We start from the raw sequence: 18,806 nt of genomic DNA, 5'->3' as shown, positions 1-18,806 counted from the left end.
TGGGATTCTTAATTGATGTGCACGAGGCTTAGAAGAAGATTTCTCATCTTGAAGGTCATCATTCTTTAGTTTATTCCATAACTTCTGGAGTGTCGTTGCGTTATATCCGTGTACTGCCAATGCGGACCGTAGAGTCGTCAACGACTGGCCGTATATCTCACCGATGCCGACATGCGGACAGAGTGATATACCTACCCGATTCATGGCTATGCCAACATACACATCTTCCGATGACACATATGTATGATGTGTACTTACTAAATAGTTCAGAGCCATCTGCACAGCGTCACATGACAGCAAATAAAATCTACCAACGGCATATGGTGGAAACCTTTCACCAGGCCAAACACTGTACGGTGTGTAACACTTACGATTCTGGTCCCTTATTGGTCGGCCGCTGACGCGGGGGTCACCAAGATACAACGACCGCTGCGGTAAATAATCCAGTATATTAATAATATTTTGAATATTGATGAAAACGTCATCGTCCATTTTTACCACGTATTCCACATTGTCACAAAATTGAACAATCCATTTGAAAAACAGGAATGTTTTCACGGTTAAATTGTAGAAGGTGTCTTCGAAGTTCCACTGTACGATATCCCCATATTGATTACTTTCGCTATATATCTCATCATTTATGTCACTATTGTTAGACTTTCCAAGTAAAAAAATCACTGCAACACTATATAAATAATTTTCCAATATTTTGTTTGATGCCCACGTATGGCGGATTACGTTCCGCAGTTGAAGATTTCCAAGGCCTGTTTCCACTCCTACCAATATCATCTGGAGATCTCTTGCCCCTTTCGTTGATTTACATGCATGTTCGTTACTTACAATGAAAGATGGTCCATTTTGCTGTAATCTTTGTATGATATCATGTTCAAATATTAGTTCCTGGGTACGCGTTGTACTGGACGAACCCATTGCATTACTGTTTTGATCGAAAGCCTGACGGTTTGTAATATCGAAATTGTCGGATACATTTTTTTGACGATTTTTGTAATGACGCACCAGTGCCTTTGTATGGAATAGTACACTAAAAATATAAACCGAGAAGGCAGATAACGTGAGTAAGGCGAATAAAACCCTTTTCTTGTACATGTTGATTATAGCAGTGACGTAGCAGGTGATGATGGCAAAGACACAGGCGACGTAAAATCATGCGAATACGTTTCCCCACGTTGTATTGACTCGTGTTATGAAAGTATATGCACTAATGTGGTGTAAGTGTAAATCCCTGTGTGATATTTGCATCATATGTGTGAGCTGTTTTAAACCAGTCTGACAAAGATTTGAGCACAGCTGTGGGGTTTAAGCCTCGCCGTGTCCAGAGTTACACAACGTTGTAATTAACCACAGGCCTCAAGTTACGACACCCTCCAAAACGTATAATTTCGTTGTTTCAGAAATATGCATGTCCCGTGGCTTGCGAGAATGAGAGTTTAATACAATATTGATCAGTATACTGCAGTAGATGTGGAGTATTTTTTTCACGCTTGATAAACATCAAACGTATATATTATTATCTCACGAGGTAGGATTTGGATATGTGACTCAATTGATATCATTTTAATATCAAATTCAAACTAGTAATTCAAACTAAATTAGAATTTCTAATGAATGTCTACTATGCCGACAAACTCAGACCTTCGTTGTCTACTAGTTTCTAAATCACATTATGATAGCATGCCAATATAATGCATTCTCTAGATTGCCATGGTGTCTTTAGGTGTTGGATAATTTGTTTATTGAAATGGCTCTAAGTTTCAATGTATCGATATAGCCGTTTGTCATAGGAATGGGTTAAAGTGGCCATATGGATGACGAATAGATACTTATTTTGGATTCTGGATTTACAGAACAACTTTACCATGTTTTCCTACTTGGAAAACAAATGTTAACGAGCATCGACAAAATCATATGTTTGTCAATTGCAAAGAGCTAAAAAGTGCACACCATGTGTAAAAATGCTGTCATTGTACGTACAATAACAAACGTACCCGCGTTTTAAATACTTAATTTGCGATTTAGATTAGTTACAAATAAGAGATTGGTATATGTTGTTTCACATAATTCTTTCAGTAGAAAAATATAGTAATGGTGTTTTATCAAATCCAAAATAAATGGCAAATTTTCATTCGTATGGCCACTTGAAGTTGCTCCCCAAATTGCCAAACAGAGTGTGTATTTGCACACTCCTAAATATATACTGGTCTATAAGATTATTTTCCAACTGCGACCCGTCATTAAGAATTCCAGCCCAAAATAATATAGCCCCATGGGTCAGCGAATGAAAAACAAAAGCAAACGCATTATTGTATTTCATGATCCCATATCAGCCATTGACCGTTGATGGCGCAATTCGGATAACCGTGTCAATCAACTACTGTTATTATGTTACGGATGACAGAATACAACTTTTTAATATTCTCTAAGTTTTGAAGTTTTGCGAGGTCACCGTGAACTCTCAGCTGTCATGAATTAACACTTAGAACAAATGTTTGCATTGCGCGAATAGTATTCTTCTGATGACAACATTAAGTTATTAAAAGATCAACAGTGTCAAATAATGACTGATTACAGACAGTTGGAAGAACAATGACGTGATCACATTGTTTAGCTAGTTTTCATATTTGTCAATATCATTTGCATTGAATTAAGGCGACGGCAATACTTCCGTTTTAGTCATTTATGGTGCTGATTACTTTATCACCCGATCATTTGAGTATTGTGTATTTTATGTTTAATAAGAATTTAATGGAATAATAAAATGATGGATTCAGTCTTTGGAAGAGACGGTCTGAGGTCAGGAGCTTCGATCTGCTCCGTGGCCACTTCCAAATGATCCAGGTTAACCATGAACATTGTGTGTAGTCTGAGCTAATTCCCTAAAAGTCCAAGTCGATCCCGTGTACAGAGTGGAGAGAGAGAGTAACATTGAAGGGGGTTACCTAAACAGTAGAGGTTACCCCCTTCTATGTGTTACAATTACATGTATTTAGTAGCATGTGCTTAAATCATGTCTTGCCAGGCAAAAAGATTGGCGAGATACGGTCTTCTACATAAATTTCAAATGAAGTTTCCATTTGCATAAAAAAAAATAAACAATGAAAAGTCATTCTTGCCATCTGATGTGATTATTTTCAATGCTGTTTTAACGGTTCCAGTGTTTATTATCATTCCGAATTGTGAGTTGAATTGAATTTAAATATATACGTACAACAACAAATACATTTTTTTAAATAATGAGATAGAGATATCTATAAATAAATGGCGGCTATCTGAAACTACAAACAAACAAGAAGTACAAATAAAAATATATAACAAGCATACGTACAAAAATAATTCTGTAAATTGTGTAAGTTCATCAGGGTAAGGGAATTATGTATATAGTTCTTCATGAGTTTGAAGACGATTTTCTGTGTTTGTATAATTCAGACAATAATTTAAGCATTCACTCAGTACCTGAAATAGAATAATATATTACTGCCAGTGGCCAGGTGCATAAAAATAACGAACATTTGATTTCTTGGTTATCACCATAACTTCTGCTCCACGCGCTTCACATGCATTACTATAGGCGCGTGTGAAAATAAGTCGACCTTCTTGTTCTATATGTCGACCCTCTAGCATGAGGTATAAAACTATTGCAGGTAGAGAAAATTGAATTCCTTTTTACTCCTATAAATTTTGGGATATCTCAAACACGTTATTATAACACGATACCTATATACATCGACCAAATTATGTTGTTGTTGTTGTTGTTGTTGTTGTTGTTGTTTTTTTTTTTTTTTTTTTTTTTTTTTTAATTTAGTAGCAAACCAAGTAGAAGATCTACATGTACATTCATATTTAGGCTACACAGTTCCTCATGGGAGTATCCCCATCCACTCCAACTCCCTGCTCGTCAAGATTTTGGTACACTCTCACCAATAGTAAATTATTAGTACTAATATATCTTATTAAGTATGATAATTGGAGCAGTTACAAATACTACTTATGATGTACGACGGAAGGAGGGGGGGGGGTGTACTCCCAAAATTTTTAAACCGGGATGTGCGGCTCAACTTGAGTTAAAAATATTTACCCATGTGTAATCCCAAACTGACCCATTGTTAGGGATTTCCAGTCACAGACCTATATTCTGATGCTATGAAGGTATTTTTTAAAAGCACGAAGACATTTCCCATATGTGATCGACCAATTGATTAGTGAATTTCCAAATGTGAAAACCCATACCATCTTTAGGGATTCGTCATGAAGAAGTGATTCACAAACGGTCTGTACATTTTAAATATAGATACGTTATTCTAAGCATGTCTCGTCCTGTTATTATAAATGATCAATACACATATATAATGGACTATCTAATTCTCATGTAGACAAAATATACGAGTTTCAAATCTCGATCGTTTAGAGTTTCCGTCCTTTTCAACTAAAAATCATACAAAATATAATTTGACCTAATATCCAAGTTGCATATCTAACATATTGATTAAAAATTCAGGAAGGCATGCTTCGTCTTCTTCATGACCGAACACAGATCGATGTATGCCCATGACAGCAATAAATCATTGCGAGAAATAATACAACTATAAGTCCACACATACTCCGGTCTGTACAGAATTTTATTTGCTAATATTCATATAAAAAGGAATTGATGGGAAACAAACTTATGTACTCTGTAGTAGCAAGTCATTTTTTATTGAAACGTTTCTGTTTTGAACAGCGTGACTATACTATACTAAATAAACGTATCGTGAATAAAATTATAAATGATTTTACATTAGGACACAGAATGATGCAATATATATAATAGCCTCACAATTTTGTTTCAACATATTTCTGAAAAAACACATCATTGTCTTATGTTTGAAAAAATTACGGACAAAAAATTGAAGCGAATGCATGCATTTTAAATTTGTTAAAATGCACACTTTGAAAACGAGTACTTGGTGTCTTTTTAGTCAGAGATGAAATCTTGGAAAACACGACGTAATAATTATGTCTTTGGCCCCTTATAGTACATGTATGTTCTCACACAGTGTACCTACACTCACACACAATCTAAGAAATAGACACATTGACACACACACACACATACACATACACACACACACACACACACACACACACATATATATATATATATATATATATATATATATATATATATATATATATATTCCAAGCATACTCTTATCGGAAGGGAACAGGTGTGGTGTGACTCCGTTTACTGAGTAATTGGCCTCCTGCGATTCGTTATCTGGAAAATTAATTATCTAATTAATTTAGCAGAATACATCGATCTTTCGAGAATTCAATTTACTTACTGAAAAATTGGTACACTTCGCGTGACAGGTGAATGAATTACCATAGAATAGTACTGGTCTTCTCAAAGTTGTATTGCTGTTGTAGCGGTGCTAGCGATAGCATAACAAATGTAAATACTCTCACATAAGTGTTTGTGAGTGATTCATTTAAACACCAGTCTCCAGAGAGATTAAATAAGCCTTAGTCACTATGTCCTGGAAAAGCAAGTCGTGTTTATAAATGAACCTTGCCGATTATAGGTAGAAATACCGTAGACGAAAAAAGAACAGACTCCGCTCCGTTATTTAGTCTGTACAACAGTCAGTGCTCCGGATCGATAGCACATGAGTGCAATTATAATAGCGCCATGATCCGTGGGATAACACGCTGCCATCCATGTTCCACGAACTGTTCAACGAAAGTCTTTGGGAATAGTCTCTTCCCTTTCTCAGCAGATGGTGTATTTCCAGTAATCCAAATTCGTTTCAGGCGCATTTCAAGTTATCAACGCAGTATGCCGTGGAGTGCTGTACATGTGGCGATAGTAAATTGTTCAATTTCTTCAATAATTATAATTTAAACAGCATTTTTTCCTACTTTACTTGGTCTTGCTTATATGGATACAGTGTGTCTATAATAAATAACATAAAACTAATACAAAATAGCTGTTTTCGACCTCTACTTGACTATTCAATGCAAGATTTACACATCTTCAACCTTCCTCCCTTGAATGGTATACTTGTTTCGTTCTTGAACTGTTCAGCCTTGTCAAAGCATATGTTATACAGCAAGTATAAAAAATAACGTTCATTTTTTTTAAATTGCCAATACTTGAGTATAATCCATAAAAAAAAACGTTTTAATGTACTCTAGCTTATCTATTTGGTTCTTGTTCATCACGTGTTTCATCTTCAACCTCGTCCTCGTCTTCTTCAAGTATGACGCAATCAACGACTGTGTGATAAGGCGGTGGGTGTTCCCAGTATGTCGGAGTTTCACCTATTTTATAATTTGCCTGCATTGGCGTAATAACATGAATTTCATTCATTGGCGGAGAGTCAGCTTCTTCATACATATCTCCAAGCTGAAAACTATCATGTCTTCTATCCAACTGTCGCCTCAAAGCCGCTCTTTCTTGTTTCCTGATAGACTTAAATTCACGTTTGAAATGTATCGTCAAAATGGTAAAGGCAACAATAAGTATAAATATGATGAGGTACAGCATCAAGATACCAAGATTTGACTTTTTACCACCAGAGGGCGCCGAGGAGGTGACAATTATTCCACATTTCGACATCATGGTAACAGTTTCTAAAGTAGAATTCAAGGGCAAAGTAAACATTAATAAACCCTGTGTCGAAATATTCATCAGAAATAATACATGTAATTTCAGTGTAATTCTAATTACAGATTCTATCCACGTCCTAAGTGTTAACCAATTCAAGGATATTGTGTCTCAAATACATATTACTAGTACTGCAAGATATATCGTAGTGTAAATCATAGTCCCGGTAGTCTGAGGAACGCATCACTTTCGGCAAAATTTTCCGTTTTCATGAAATACAACCTAAAGGTTTAATATGGATATGAGTTTATTTCATGATTCCTCTAGTAGTAGCTTATCTAATTTATTATTGTGACTTGCAACTCAAGGAGTTGCCCAGCCCAGTGGGACTTATAAGTCACCAATAAATACACACTATAGTTACAGTAGAGCACAACAAATAAAGATATGCAGGTATAAACTGGCAAAAGCAAATCAATTTGAAGATACAATAGCTCTCTTCGTTTATAAAATGCCTGTAAGTACGGTTTTACGTGACAGTGTCACAGACAAGGAAGAAATTCTTCCTTTTCTGTGTGAATAATATGTATCTGGTGTTAATTCAATACCAATATGTACCCTTAGACTGTGAGGACAGTTTCTTATTTATGATGGGTTTCAAAGTATTGTAATTTTCTGAACTATTTTTTTTTTTTTACACAAAGACAATTTCTAGAGTAAATGTTTTGGTTGTATATAGTATTTAGTCTCTGGAAATGAATATTGACTCAAACAAGTAAGAAAAGAGTATATAATCTTACAAAATCGAATTTATTTTAGTGCAGGAGTTCCAGCTTCTGTGACCGAAAACAAAATTGAGTTCGTAAGACTTATATGAAGAACAACATGTATCGAACATGACTCGAACACATAGTTTCACCTTTGACTTAATTTGCCAATCTATTATATATGAAGAGTTACTGTAAAAATGATGAATGTTTATTTCATATGCTATTCAGGAAGATAAAATAATGTTGTGGGGAAAATGAAAACCGCATGGCCATAAAATTATTGTTATACTTGCCTTGTGAGGGAAAATTTACTAAATAAGTATCCTCACAGAGGTCGCCTTGGTAACCAGTTGAACAGTTGCAATATTGCTGACCAGTCACAGTCGTGGCACAAACTCCGTCGTTTTTGCATTGTGTAGTACAGTCTGTTGAAGAAGGGAAACAGAATATTAGTATTCAATGTGTCAGATTAATTAAATTTGTCCGTTTCTGGTATTACGGAATAATAAATTACTATTTTCTGTTCGTGAAAAGTGATAAACCCAAGCTGATATTCAAAAAACAAATAACAGGAAATGTCAGGGCGGGGTCATGAAAGAATCATTTTGCACCACTGTGTTTCACCAGGTGTTACTTCTAGTCTACAGCAGTGCATGTCAACACGATTTCGTACTGTAAATTTATAGTACATGATTATTCAATCCACGCATATTTTTGTTAAATTAATTATTAACTTCAATTATTTATTTCAGCTTCTCTTCCATTCTCCCCTTTCCTATTGTAATACAGTACTTTATTTCTATTTCTCTGAGGCTGTTAAAATGAAAGCGGAATGAAGAAGGTCGGCCGTTGTACTTACTTCCCTTGAACTGACAATAGCTTCCCCAATTACTGTCAGGACATACACATGTATTCATTAAGTTGTCAAACAGACCGCCATTCCAACAGCATTCAACGACTGATACACCTGTGACGGCAAATAGACACAGTCGACTCGATTATAGTCTTTTGAATAATTCATGATCATCTTCAGTGTGTGCTCAGCAGTAAATTGACACAAAGCTTGTAGGGCTTTGAAATGGCGATTAATCTATGGATAATTAATGAATGTCGAATATTTTTTTCAAAAGATAGCATGATTACCTGTCACTCAAATTTGTATTCATGGTAAGAGAGATGTGTGAAAGTGATCCCTGATTAGATGGTTTCATTAGTCAACAAAGCCAGTGTAATCTAACCTGAACACATCGATGCTGTCGGTTTCAATTTGCACTTCTCACAGAGTACATTCGGCGTATTTTGACTCAAGTTTTGTAGTCTAACACTAGCCACCCTCGTAGAGAGTGGAAACACACGAAACGTTACAGACAATGGGTAGAAAATGTACACAGGATATTGTGAACAGTTGAATCCCTGGGACAGTATCCCCTGTGTATCCACATGTTCATTTATATTATATTATATTTATTTTAATAAAAAAAGTGGTTGCTAAGAATTCCTCGGCAACTGATAACAATTTCCTGCATACATTTTCCAATATTCGACTATCCATATATTTTCGATTTATTTGGAAACTCAAAACTTAGCCTGTTTTCCTGCCGTGACTATATAGACGCAGAAGTCCATGCGACGATGAATTTAAATCGTTATCAAATAGTGAGAGCTCATCACGTACCTGTCCTGCAAAGTTCCCAAATGCCCAACAACCCTGGTATGTACGCGAGCACGCCTGGCGTTAATCTTAAAGTTATTTTTTATAGCCAAGATGTCTACCTATAAACTAAACTTTATACGTACCTAAACAAACTGGTGACATGACCAGCAGCACAAAGAAGGTCGTTGTGGCGAGGGTGACAGACTCACATTCATCCATATTGCATTATCTCATGTTAATATCACTAAAGCAAGAAAATAAAAAGTAGGACGTTAGGTTCCGGTACAGTCTTTACACGCTTTTTTGAATTGCGAATATGATTTCAACAAAATAGTTGCACAAGTGTCGTACGCCAGGGGAACTCACACAATATATGCTACCAGATGGGTTCCACGATATCGTCCATTGTATCATGATGCATATACATATACACGTACATGGTGTACTGAAGTGCACCATATGGCGACACCCAGCGTTCACCGCAACTCAACGAAGCACTGTACACTGAAAATGCACTCACAGAGACGACAGCACCCTATCCTTAATGGCATATCCGTTGTCCGGGGTCCATATTTGGACATTTGAGCAGACACCGCTGAGTAAATATAGGTCTACTGTACCAGCATTGTAAATTGTAACCGTGCGTTTAGATCCAACCTGTCAATTAGATATGACACTGCCACGTTTGCATACCTGACTTTTACAACAATGTAGTATGTATGATAGCACGTAAATTACGCATGATACTTCCGAGTTCCCGTGTTATGACTGGCTGATTATACTATAAACGGTGATTATACACGTGTCCTTGTGCGACCTTGCCTTGTAAAAAAAGTTAAATATTAAGATTGTCCGATTTTGTTCGTATCGAAATTCTCACAAAATGAAGGTAACATATGTTACATCAAATTAAACGGAAGACAAAACACTTCAGAATAACAATACGGATGGGCGACCGTTTCTGAAATATAGAAAGCCAACATTAAACCCACAACAACACTGGTAAGAATGTAACGATGTTTACTTACCGCAATGGCGGTGCAGTCAGGGAGGACACACTGTTTGAACAGGACCAGGCGTGACTTACAGTTTTTGGTGCGCAATTCCCCAAATACGATGAAACTCCTCAACGTGATCGTTACTACATGTAAACTATACTCAAACGTGTACAAATGTATTATCTATTCTATTGTCACATCGTCGGTATTAGATAAGTAAACATTCCTAACCGGTTTCAGGCTGAATGAGCCCATGGCGACGTACAAGCGGCAATTGTTTTGTTTGTGAATACGTATGTGTGTATGTATATGCAATTGTAAACGTCGACCTTCAAGCTCAGTGAACTTTCAACTTTGACGTATTGCCCGCTCTATAAAACTGTGCAATGACGTGTCATTCTGTTTGTCATCGCTAAAGTATAAATATTTTTCTCCACTATCGCTGTAAATGGATTACAGATTGAATGACTAAGTTGATTTATAGACTCTTTACTGTGTTCATTTTATGGATATGGAAATGACGCTTTTACCAAAATGCGAATTTATGTACAAATACATGTAAATAAATTAGCATAACATTATTCATGTTTGCACATTTGAAACTGATTACAGAGGTGTACACTTTATTACCATAAAAAATTCATATCAGCGATTAATAACGCGTGTCTTCTCTGCAACTTTGACTTAGTGATTAAATTAATTTAGAATGAGACTTTTCCAGCTATCATATAGTGATGTGTTTTATCTTCTTGGCAAACGTCTGAGCCAGTCATACCTCTTTTTTGTAACACATACAAATGTTTGACTCGATACGGGTTGGCATTTGTTTATGATTTTTTTTATTGAAGTTGCCTTTGTTATAAGGTCATTTTTTTATTTAAAAAAAAAATTTTCCCTTCACCTTTGATTCATGTGGTACGCAATAGGTAAAACGTTGTTTTAGTAAACAAACGAAAAACTTACCTGGGGTAGTTTTTGGTTCTGGAAGTTGTTTAGCTTATGGTAGCTTTCTCACTAGAATATAGTAGTTCCATAACTACAACTGGCGGTAGTTATGTAACTGTAGCTGATGGTGGTTTTCTAACTAGCGATGGTGGTAGTTTTCTAATGTGTTGGCGGTGGTTGTCAACTACTGCTGGTGGTAGTTTGCTAACTTGGGCTAATGGCAATTTTCTAACTAGAGTCGGTGGTAGTGTTCTAACTAACGCTGGTAGTAGTTCTCTAATTAGCACTCAGTGGTGGTAGTTTTCTAACTCGCGCTGGTGGTAGTAAGTTTACTACTAGTACTACTTGGTCGTAGTTTTTCTTCTGATGACAGTTTTCTAGTTAATGGCATACGTAGTTTAATATATATGGGTGATTGTCGATGTGGTAGTAGTACTGAGTTTTGTGACTGTTGGATATTTTTCATCCTGAGGTTACAGTTTTGGTAGTCGTAAATATACGATATATTGTATCAACGTAAGAATTAAATGGCTATATTACGAATGTGTGCAAGTCTTAAACAAGTAAATTGATTGGATGTCGAAATGCTAGCACAATGTTGAAGGATGAGCATGTCTGGCCGTATGTTGAGATATCAATAAAAACACACTTGTATTTCAAATTCACATCCGATTCTCTGCATCATCTTTAATGAGTAAATTCGGCATTATTTATTCGTGAAATAATATTCATCGTCACGGTGGTGCATTCATATATTGCATTCGTAAAAATGTTAATTAAGCTTATATCGGTCTACTTATATCTATAATTTGTCCAAATGTATATTTTACTTGTCAAAATTCTATACAATTCTGTTCGTGTTCGTGAAGTATATATAAACCTTAGGGACTGGAATACAAAAGGGGACGTCCTTGGTGAAACTTGTGAGTCACTGCCTGCTGGTCTCTATGGAAAGAAATATTGAGATTTAATATTCACGTCCCATGCCATTTAACCATGCAGAATCACTAAATCTAAAAATTGATATAGCTGATAGGAAGATTTACTGTTCTAGAGTTATAAATAGCAAAACTCAAACCTAGACTACTCACGATCATTATTTTTTTAACCGTTGCTTTAATACCTACACCGATATCATATCGCCTCCTGTGGATAACAAACCTTGCCAGCATGCACGGAACGTAACACATAAAGAATGGTTTACACTGTAAAAGTAATATGTCACATGTTTAACTTAATGGAAGAACGAGCTAAGTATAAACAATATACATGTATGACACTTCGAGTATTTTTACATGTTTATACTCCCTAGCCACTAGTGTCGTGTATACCCAGGAGGCATGACGAACCACATGATACGTTTATATACAATGATTTTGCACGCAAAAACGGAAGGGGAAAATGCTTGTGTTAAGATCGGAGAGCCTGGGACATCCAGAACTGAAGTACCACCGACAAGAAAAGAGGACAGCTGGTAAAAATTTGGCACACTGTTGATACTCAACACACTACTAGCAGTATATACGAGCCTCACATTATTAGTCACCCCTTGGACCATTGATGTTAGAACATGGTATTGTAACTATGTATGTATGTATGTATGTATGTATGTATGTATGTATGTATGTATGTATGCAGTCACACAAATACACGAGCTTTAACGCCATGACTTGGAAAGGGCGCCACCTGTTGTTCAATAATCGAAAAAAATGTACACTAATAACATAATTGTTTATGATTTATTAATAAATGTTTTATATAACAATCAACAGTAGTTAACGAACATGAACACGTAGTGTACGAATGTAATACAATACTCAAGACTTTAAAAACAACAACAATTACCTGTAATTACACACATTGACGGTACACAATATCCTCATTATGTAAATATAATGGTGATGGCAGTCTACACTGTAAAATATACGTCGTGTCGTTCAGCTCTAACCAGTCATTCTGTTATAGGGAATCATGACACTACATCGTATCTTACGAACTAACATCAACATTGTACATATAATTCTCTGAGAAAGGAACAATCGAACAAATTCCAGATTAATATGATCATAATTTTGGCACATTGTTTATGAAAAAAATAAAATTCCAATACAAATGAAATCTCACTAAAGCAATCATTCCATTATGGTAAAGCAATGACCCCCGAATTCTCCACTGTCCGAGTAACTACAAGAGTACCTATCTATGGATATCCGTAATTAACATTTGTAAGGATTAAAAGTGATGGATGCTACATGTTTAAGTAAAGTGATAAGTTAAACTATGAAAATCCCAAAGCCTACAAATACATATGGTAGGGTTGAAATATCGTGTCAGAGTTTACTCGATGTCCATATCCAACAACAACATGACGCCTAACGGCAGTGACTATTGTGAGTAAGTTAAAATAAAATGGTCGAATAGAGTTTCATTGCTTTCAATAAAATGTAATCTCAAATCAAAGATGTTGTTTTTCTACTTCATATACATTTAGCACCTGGGATACGTTTAACTAATCGAGTTGAGCAAACTGATTTATTTTCTCGTATCTGTACGACGATATACATGGCCTGCATCATTGCAATGGACAGAGGAAGGGACATTAATTGTGTTGGTTAGGTCAATGTGTAATTTGGGCAAACAGTTAAACGTTAACTTTAGAAAAAATATGAAAGACTGCTGATTTAATCATATTAAAATAGAACAGGTTAACGTATTAAACTGTGTACAGAAAGTCGACATTTGTATACTTTTCATTGTACGAAACTACCATCATGGTTGACATATACGTGTCAGTCACACTTTGCCAAAAAAGATTTTTTTTTTCAGTTCGGGAATTCGTCATGATCACGCTTTTGTTGACGACAGAAGAGATAAAGACATCTATACATGCATTGTTATAGAAAAATGACTGGGATCGGATTAGACTGTTTCAGGTTACATCTTTGGTGAAATTACACAAAAAGTGAGAAAGACGTGTAACATACATAGATTGCTACTGGTCTTTCTCACTTTTAGTGTAATTTCACCAAAACCTAACCTGAAACAATCTAATCTGATCCCAGTCCTTGTTCTACTACAAAACATTTATATTATCTCAGAATGTCGTCCACAAAAAAACGTGACTATATGTAGATACAAATAACACAGTGTCAAAAGAATGTAGGTTTTTTTACAAAGTGTACAGAAAGTAAAAAAAAATGTCAATTTTGGTATTAGGGGCAAGCTTGTCTTAACCTGTCAGGTATTGAATCGTTCGTCCGTTTAGAAGCCCGCCCCTTGCGGTTGGAATAAAACAACTCTTGTTTAATAAATTAAAATTAGACATGCGACAAATGACCGTTCTGGCAAGTATTGTTTAGGATAATGAGAACAGTCCATTCATTATAAATAGCACCAGATAAAAATAGCTGAATCATTTCAATGAGTTGTAATTCGAATACTAAAATAAAAATAAAATCATTTATTGGGTAGCTCCCACATTGTCCTTAATTGTACTTAAAGGATGGTTTTCGCTTTTAGTTACTCATCCTCGTTTCTCGATACTCGATTCTCGTTAATCTCCTGAGATGGTTCATCTGATCGCAAAGGCTCCATTTCTATTTCAGCACCTATTTCCTCAGTTCCTACAAAAAGAGAACACGGGAGAAATTTGCTACAGTCATAAGCAAGGAAAAAACATTAACCACTCGTTGTTTCTTCATTTCCCGATTGACATTTTGCCGGCACCTTCCGTTCTGAAGAAGCTAATATATAGATAGTTTGTTCCCTATAATTCATGACGTTTAACTTACTCATATTGTCGACATAAAAAGTGGGGAGAAACATAGCAACTTTTTGTCACCCATCTTATCAAGCTCTCCCAAAAGTTAAAAAAAATATGACAAAATTTAAATCTGCTACTTCATCCCAAGGCCACGGGAAACGCATAATTGGCTCGCAGTAAATATGGTATTTAGCCAATCCGCGTCTCATACGTGACTGAAAGGAGCAGGTAAATAAATTAAAGTATGCATTCTCAATTAATTGAAAAGAAAAAAATAAAGGCAGATGTAGGTTAGTAATTTTGAAGCGATCCTTTTCAACACAGGTATTCTTACCTGAGTTATTTCTGTCAGTCCTTGATTGACGATATCTTGCTTTCAACTTGATAACAATTATCATGACCAAGGCTATGCCGAGGACAGCATATACAACACCGCCAACACTAAATCCTATCCACGAGTAGTCCTTTGTGTAAACAATAGCTGATGAACAAATCGAAAACATAATACCATTTAACAAGTCAGACAATATATATGCCAACAGACTGTGAACTTATAGGCAGAATAAAATAACTTTTCACACATACTCTGCCACTACAGCCAATGGTGTTGAATTAAATGTCGCAATTTTAACTCATTTTCCATCTCGAATAGTATCCCCTTCTAATCTATATGCCCCTAACATATGTTGTCGGTGGTGGCGCTTTCTAACTATCAGTCTCGTTCACTTTCCGAAAACTACAACATGTATATATTATTTTTATTTTCTTACCAAAATCGCATTTATATCCAGAATACCTTTCGGGGCAGATACACCGACCGCTCTTACAGGTACCACCATTGGCACATCCTGGGTTACATTCTGTGAGGAGACACAGTGGCCAAACAAAACAAAACAACAAATTAATCATGACGGACGGTGCCGAGTTATCATCGACTATCGAACAGCTGAGAAAGTCATATTACTCCGTATAATATTATCATTTTAAGATATTAAATAAAGTACACCTTTTATCCAGTTCAAATCCGTTGATAGTTTTAAACAAGGCGTGTTGTAATTGTAAAAGATGTACGGACGAGAAAAAAACAGATTAAAATATTTGACGGGTTGCTTGCTCAAACCATTTCAACAATTTCCATAATTTCCATATTATATTTGCGATATTCATGACAATTTCTAGATCTGATAGTTGTGTAGTCGCCATTCTTTCAAGAAGCTCTTCTACAACAATTATCCCACAAAATAAGGTTAAGATAAGATGATGCAACTCTATCGGAGTATACATACCAATCGTATCATATTCACAGTAGTCGCCAGCATGTCCAGGTGAACAAAAACAGTAATTTCCTGTTCCAAAGCAATGTCCTCCATTTTTACAATCCTGGTGATTCCTGCAGTAAACTATATACATGGAAATAACAACAAATGAGAAAGCTTACAATGTGTGCTCACAAAACGACCCTTATGAGGAATAACTAGCCCTTCCGACACAATCACTTGTAATCTCGCACGATGTCAGGTACACTATAACAGTTAGTGGAATGGAAATCCCCCCTTCTTATGTTGTCGCAACTGACATCCTCTATGATCTACTAGACTGTGATACAGCTTCGAAACAGGACACTCAATTGTACAGATGTTGATAGCAATATGTTCATGATCTGCTGGGTCAGTACGTATCTATAGGTTATACCCTTTAAGTAAATGACACCACCACATCATGATTTTGTTGAGTCTTACCTTGGTCTATGTTTCCACAATGGACATTATTCATCACATCATTATTGCCACAGAAACGTTCATCCTGGCATATAGCTGTATATCCAACGCAACGATCGTCTCTGCATGCAAGGTATCCTGATGGGCAGTCTTAAGTTCAGTGGATATATGCAAGAAAATTTTACTTTTTTCAGGTAAATGTGACGAACACTTTTATAACAAATACACGTAATTATATTATAGTTGTGTATGGAAGATTAGTCTAAAGGTACGTTGTGAGTTATATAGTGTAAAGCCTTAGTGATTGTACTGTTTGTTGATAAACAACTGTGAAGCAGCGTATAGGAAGGCACATATTGTATACACACGTGCATTTATGAACTTCCACCGTGACCATTTGACCATGGCCACCCCAAATCTATCGATCCTTCGTTTCATGCTATGCAAATACAAGACTTCATCGCTTTCACACTGAGATAGAACGCAGCATATATCAAGCATCTGGCTCAAAAGACACTCTGAATCATTGATACTTACCTGTACCACCGACAACAGATGTGTATTGTGCAGTAAACAATGAAGACTCTGTGGCATTTATTTGTAGATGAATGTACAATCCACTAGAATTAGAATTCACTTGACGAAAATGAGACGTCCCGTCCCATGTATATACGATCGGAGAGAGCGAATGCAATCCGTCACGAACTACAAGGATAGCGTTGCCTTCTGTATTTTTTAACGAACTTGACCCTACATAAATAGAAAAATACAAGAAACGCTGTGAATGAAAATTTAGGCCTGTCTTAAAATGAACAGAAATAGTGTACTTGATTCCCACAACTAACCGACTGCTCTAATGTACTCATCTTGTTAATACAGAATCCGTGACGCTTTTGATATCAAAATTATAGCCGAGTAGAGCTGCTAAAACTGTACCAAGTACGAATACGAACTAAATCGTAAAGCTATCTATTAACACACGATACGTCATCCCTAACATTGCCATTCCTACTTGTCTGACACCACAAGCTATACTTCCACCCTTACTAGTACCATCCCTATCAGTACAGTTGCCTGGTAACAATAAATCATCCTACATACTGAAGTTACCTGAGAGAAAAAGATCCATGTACAATGTTAAACACAAATGGACCGTCAAAGAAGAGTGTAAATTTGAAATCTGTAGGAGTAGTGATCGTACAGATGCATAGTTGTACGTTCATTGGGTTTTAAAAAAGTTATATGTACGAACTTACTGTACAAATTATCGTTTGGAAAGGCTGTTATAAGTACTGTCGTTTGGTGCATTTGCATCGCCTTTAATACCCATACAAAGGTATAATGACCTCTGGGATCACCCATAGGCTGGTTAATTGTACCAAGGGGATCTTTGAAGAGGTCAATGTAACCTAATACAGTGAAAAAACAAGAACATTTACTTAATACTTAAACGAGAATTACTGTAACATAAGAAAGAAGAACATTCGGAAATGAAAGAAATAATGTGTAAGTCGTAACCCAGAAACTTGGAAATTAGGCCTAATAAAAAATGTGTGGTTCCGGTTACGTCAATTTGTTTTAGAATAGGTGGAGTAGGTAGATTTTTTATTTTTATTTTTTTGTGAGTGTCCAGTTCAGGTTTTCCATTGTTTTCCTAATGGTCTCTGTGTTGTTCATTTCTTCCTATCAGATGTACAGACATTACAGATTGGAAGAATAGTTTTACAGTGTCTTTTTTAAGTTGATGTCAGTTTGCGCATCCACTATTTCTCGTGAGACTTCAAATTTTTTGCAACAATATTATTTTTTTCTCGAATACGTAAAAAAAAGGTTTAGGGCTGGCAGTGAAAAGCTAGGTGTGAGTCGGGTAACCGGAACCAAACAATTTTTTTTTTTAGGCCAATTACTGTACACTTTTTTCTCATTTTCACGTTTTGTATTGTAAGGTTATTTTTCCATTTCTGATCATTTTGTTTATTTGAATATTTTGGTCGGGGGCAACGAGTACTGATTAAACCTAGACTAATATTAAATGGATTACCAAAATAAATAAACGTGAATGAAACAGTCAGTACATTATTGCTGCCTATCATGTCCTAACGCCTACCGTACAATAAATACTTACTTGGACAGACCATGTCGAACCACAGTTGTCATTAATTTGACCAATTTAGAGACTGACACAAATTTCAATTTCGTATTTCAAAATAATTGACTAAGTCATATCTATTAAACGGCTTTCAAATTGAAATGAACTGTGTGGTACACGTGGTGGTGTTACTTCTCTTCTCTTCCCATCGTCATTCACACACCACCATAATCACACTCTAGCACAATCGACATTACCTTTTGAG

At 35.9% G+C, this 18,806-nt stretch overlaps 1 protein-coding gene across 1 annotated transcript; it reads right to left on the bottom strand.

Moving 5' to 3' along the window:
* Positions 1-5,203: 5,203 nt before the first annotated feature.
* LOC144440174 (uncharacterized) lies at positions 5,204-10,296 on the bottom strand. The gene is made up of 5 exons (XM_078129462.1): positions 10,057-10,296; positions 9,172-9,272; positions 8,234-8,341; positions 7,668-7,799; positions 5,204-6,630 (listed from the first exon to the last, which is right to left on the bottom strand). Exons 2-5 carry the CDS (start codon positions 9,245-9,247, stop codon positions 6,194-6,196), a joined length of 753 nt encoding a protein of 250 aa, XP_077985588.1. The 5' UTR covers positions 9,248-9,272; positions 10,057-10,296; the 3' UTR covers positions 5,204-6,193.
* Positions 10,297-18,806: the final 8,510 nt, after the last annotated feature.

This window comes from Glandiceps talaboti, chromosome 1 (assembly GCF_964340395.1).
Source record: "Glandiceps talaboti chromosome 1, keGlaTala1.1, whole genome shotgun sequence".
Classification (NCBI taxonomy): domain Eukaryota; kingdom Metazoa; phylum Hemichordata; class Enteropneusta; family Spengelidae; genus Glandiceps; species Glandiceps talaboti.
The sequence above is the reverse complement of the archived record's forward strand: the minus strand, read 5'-3'. Positions and strand labels throughout refer to the sequence as shown.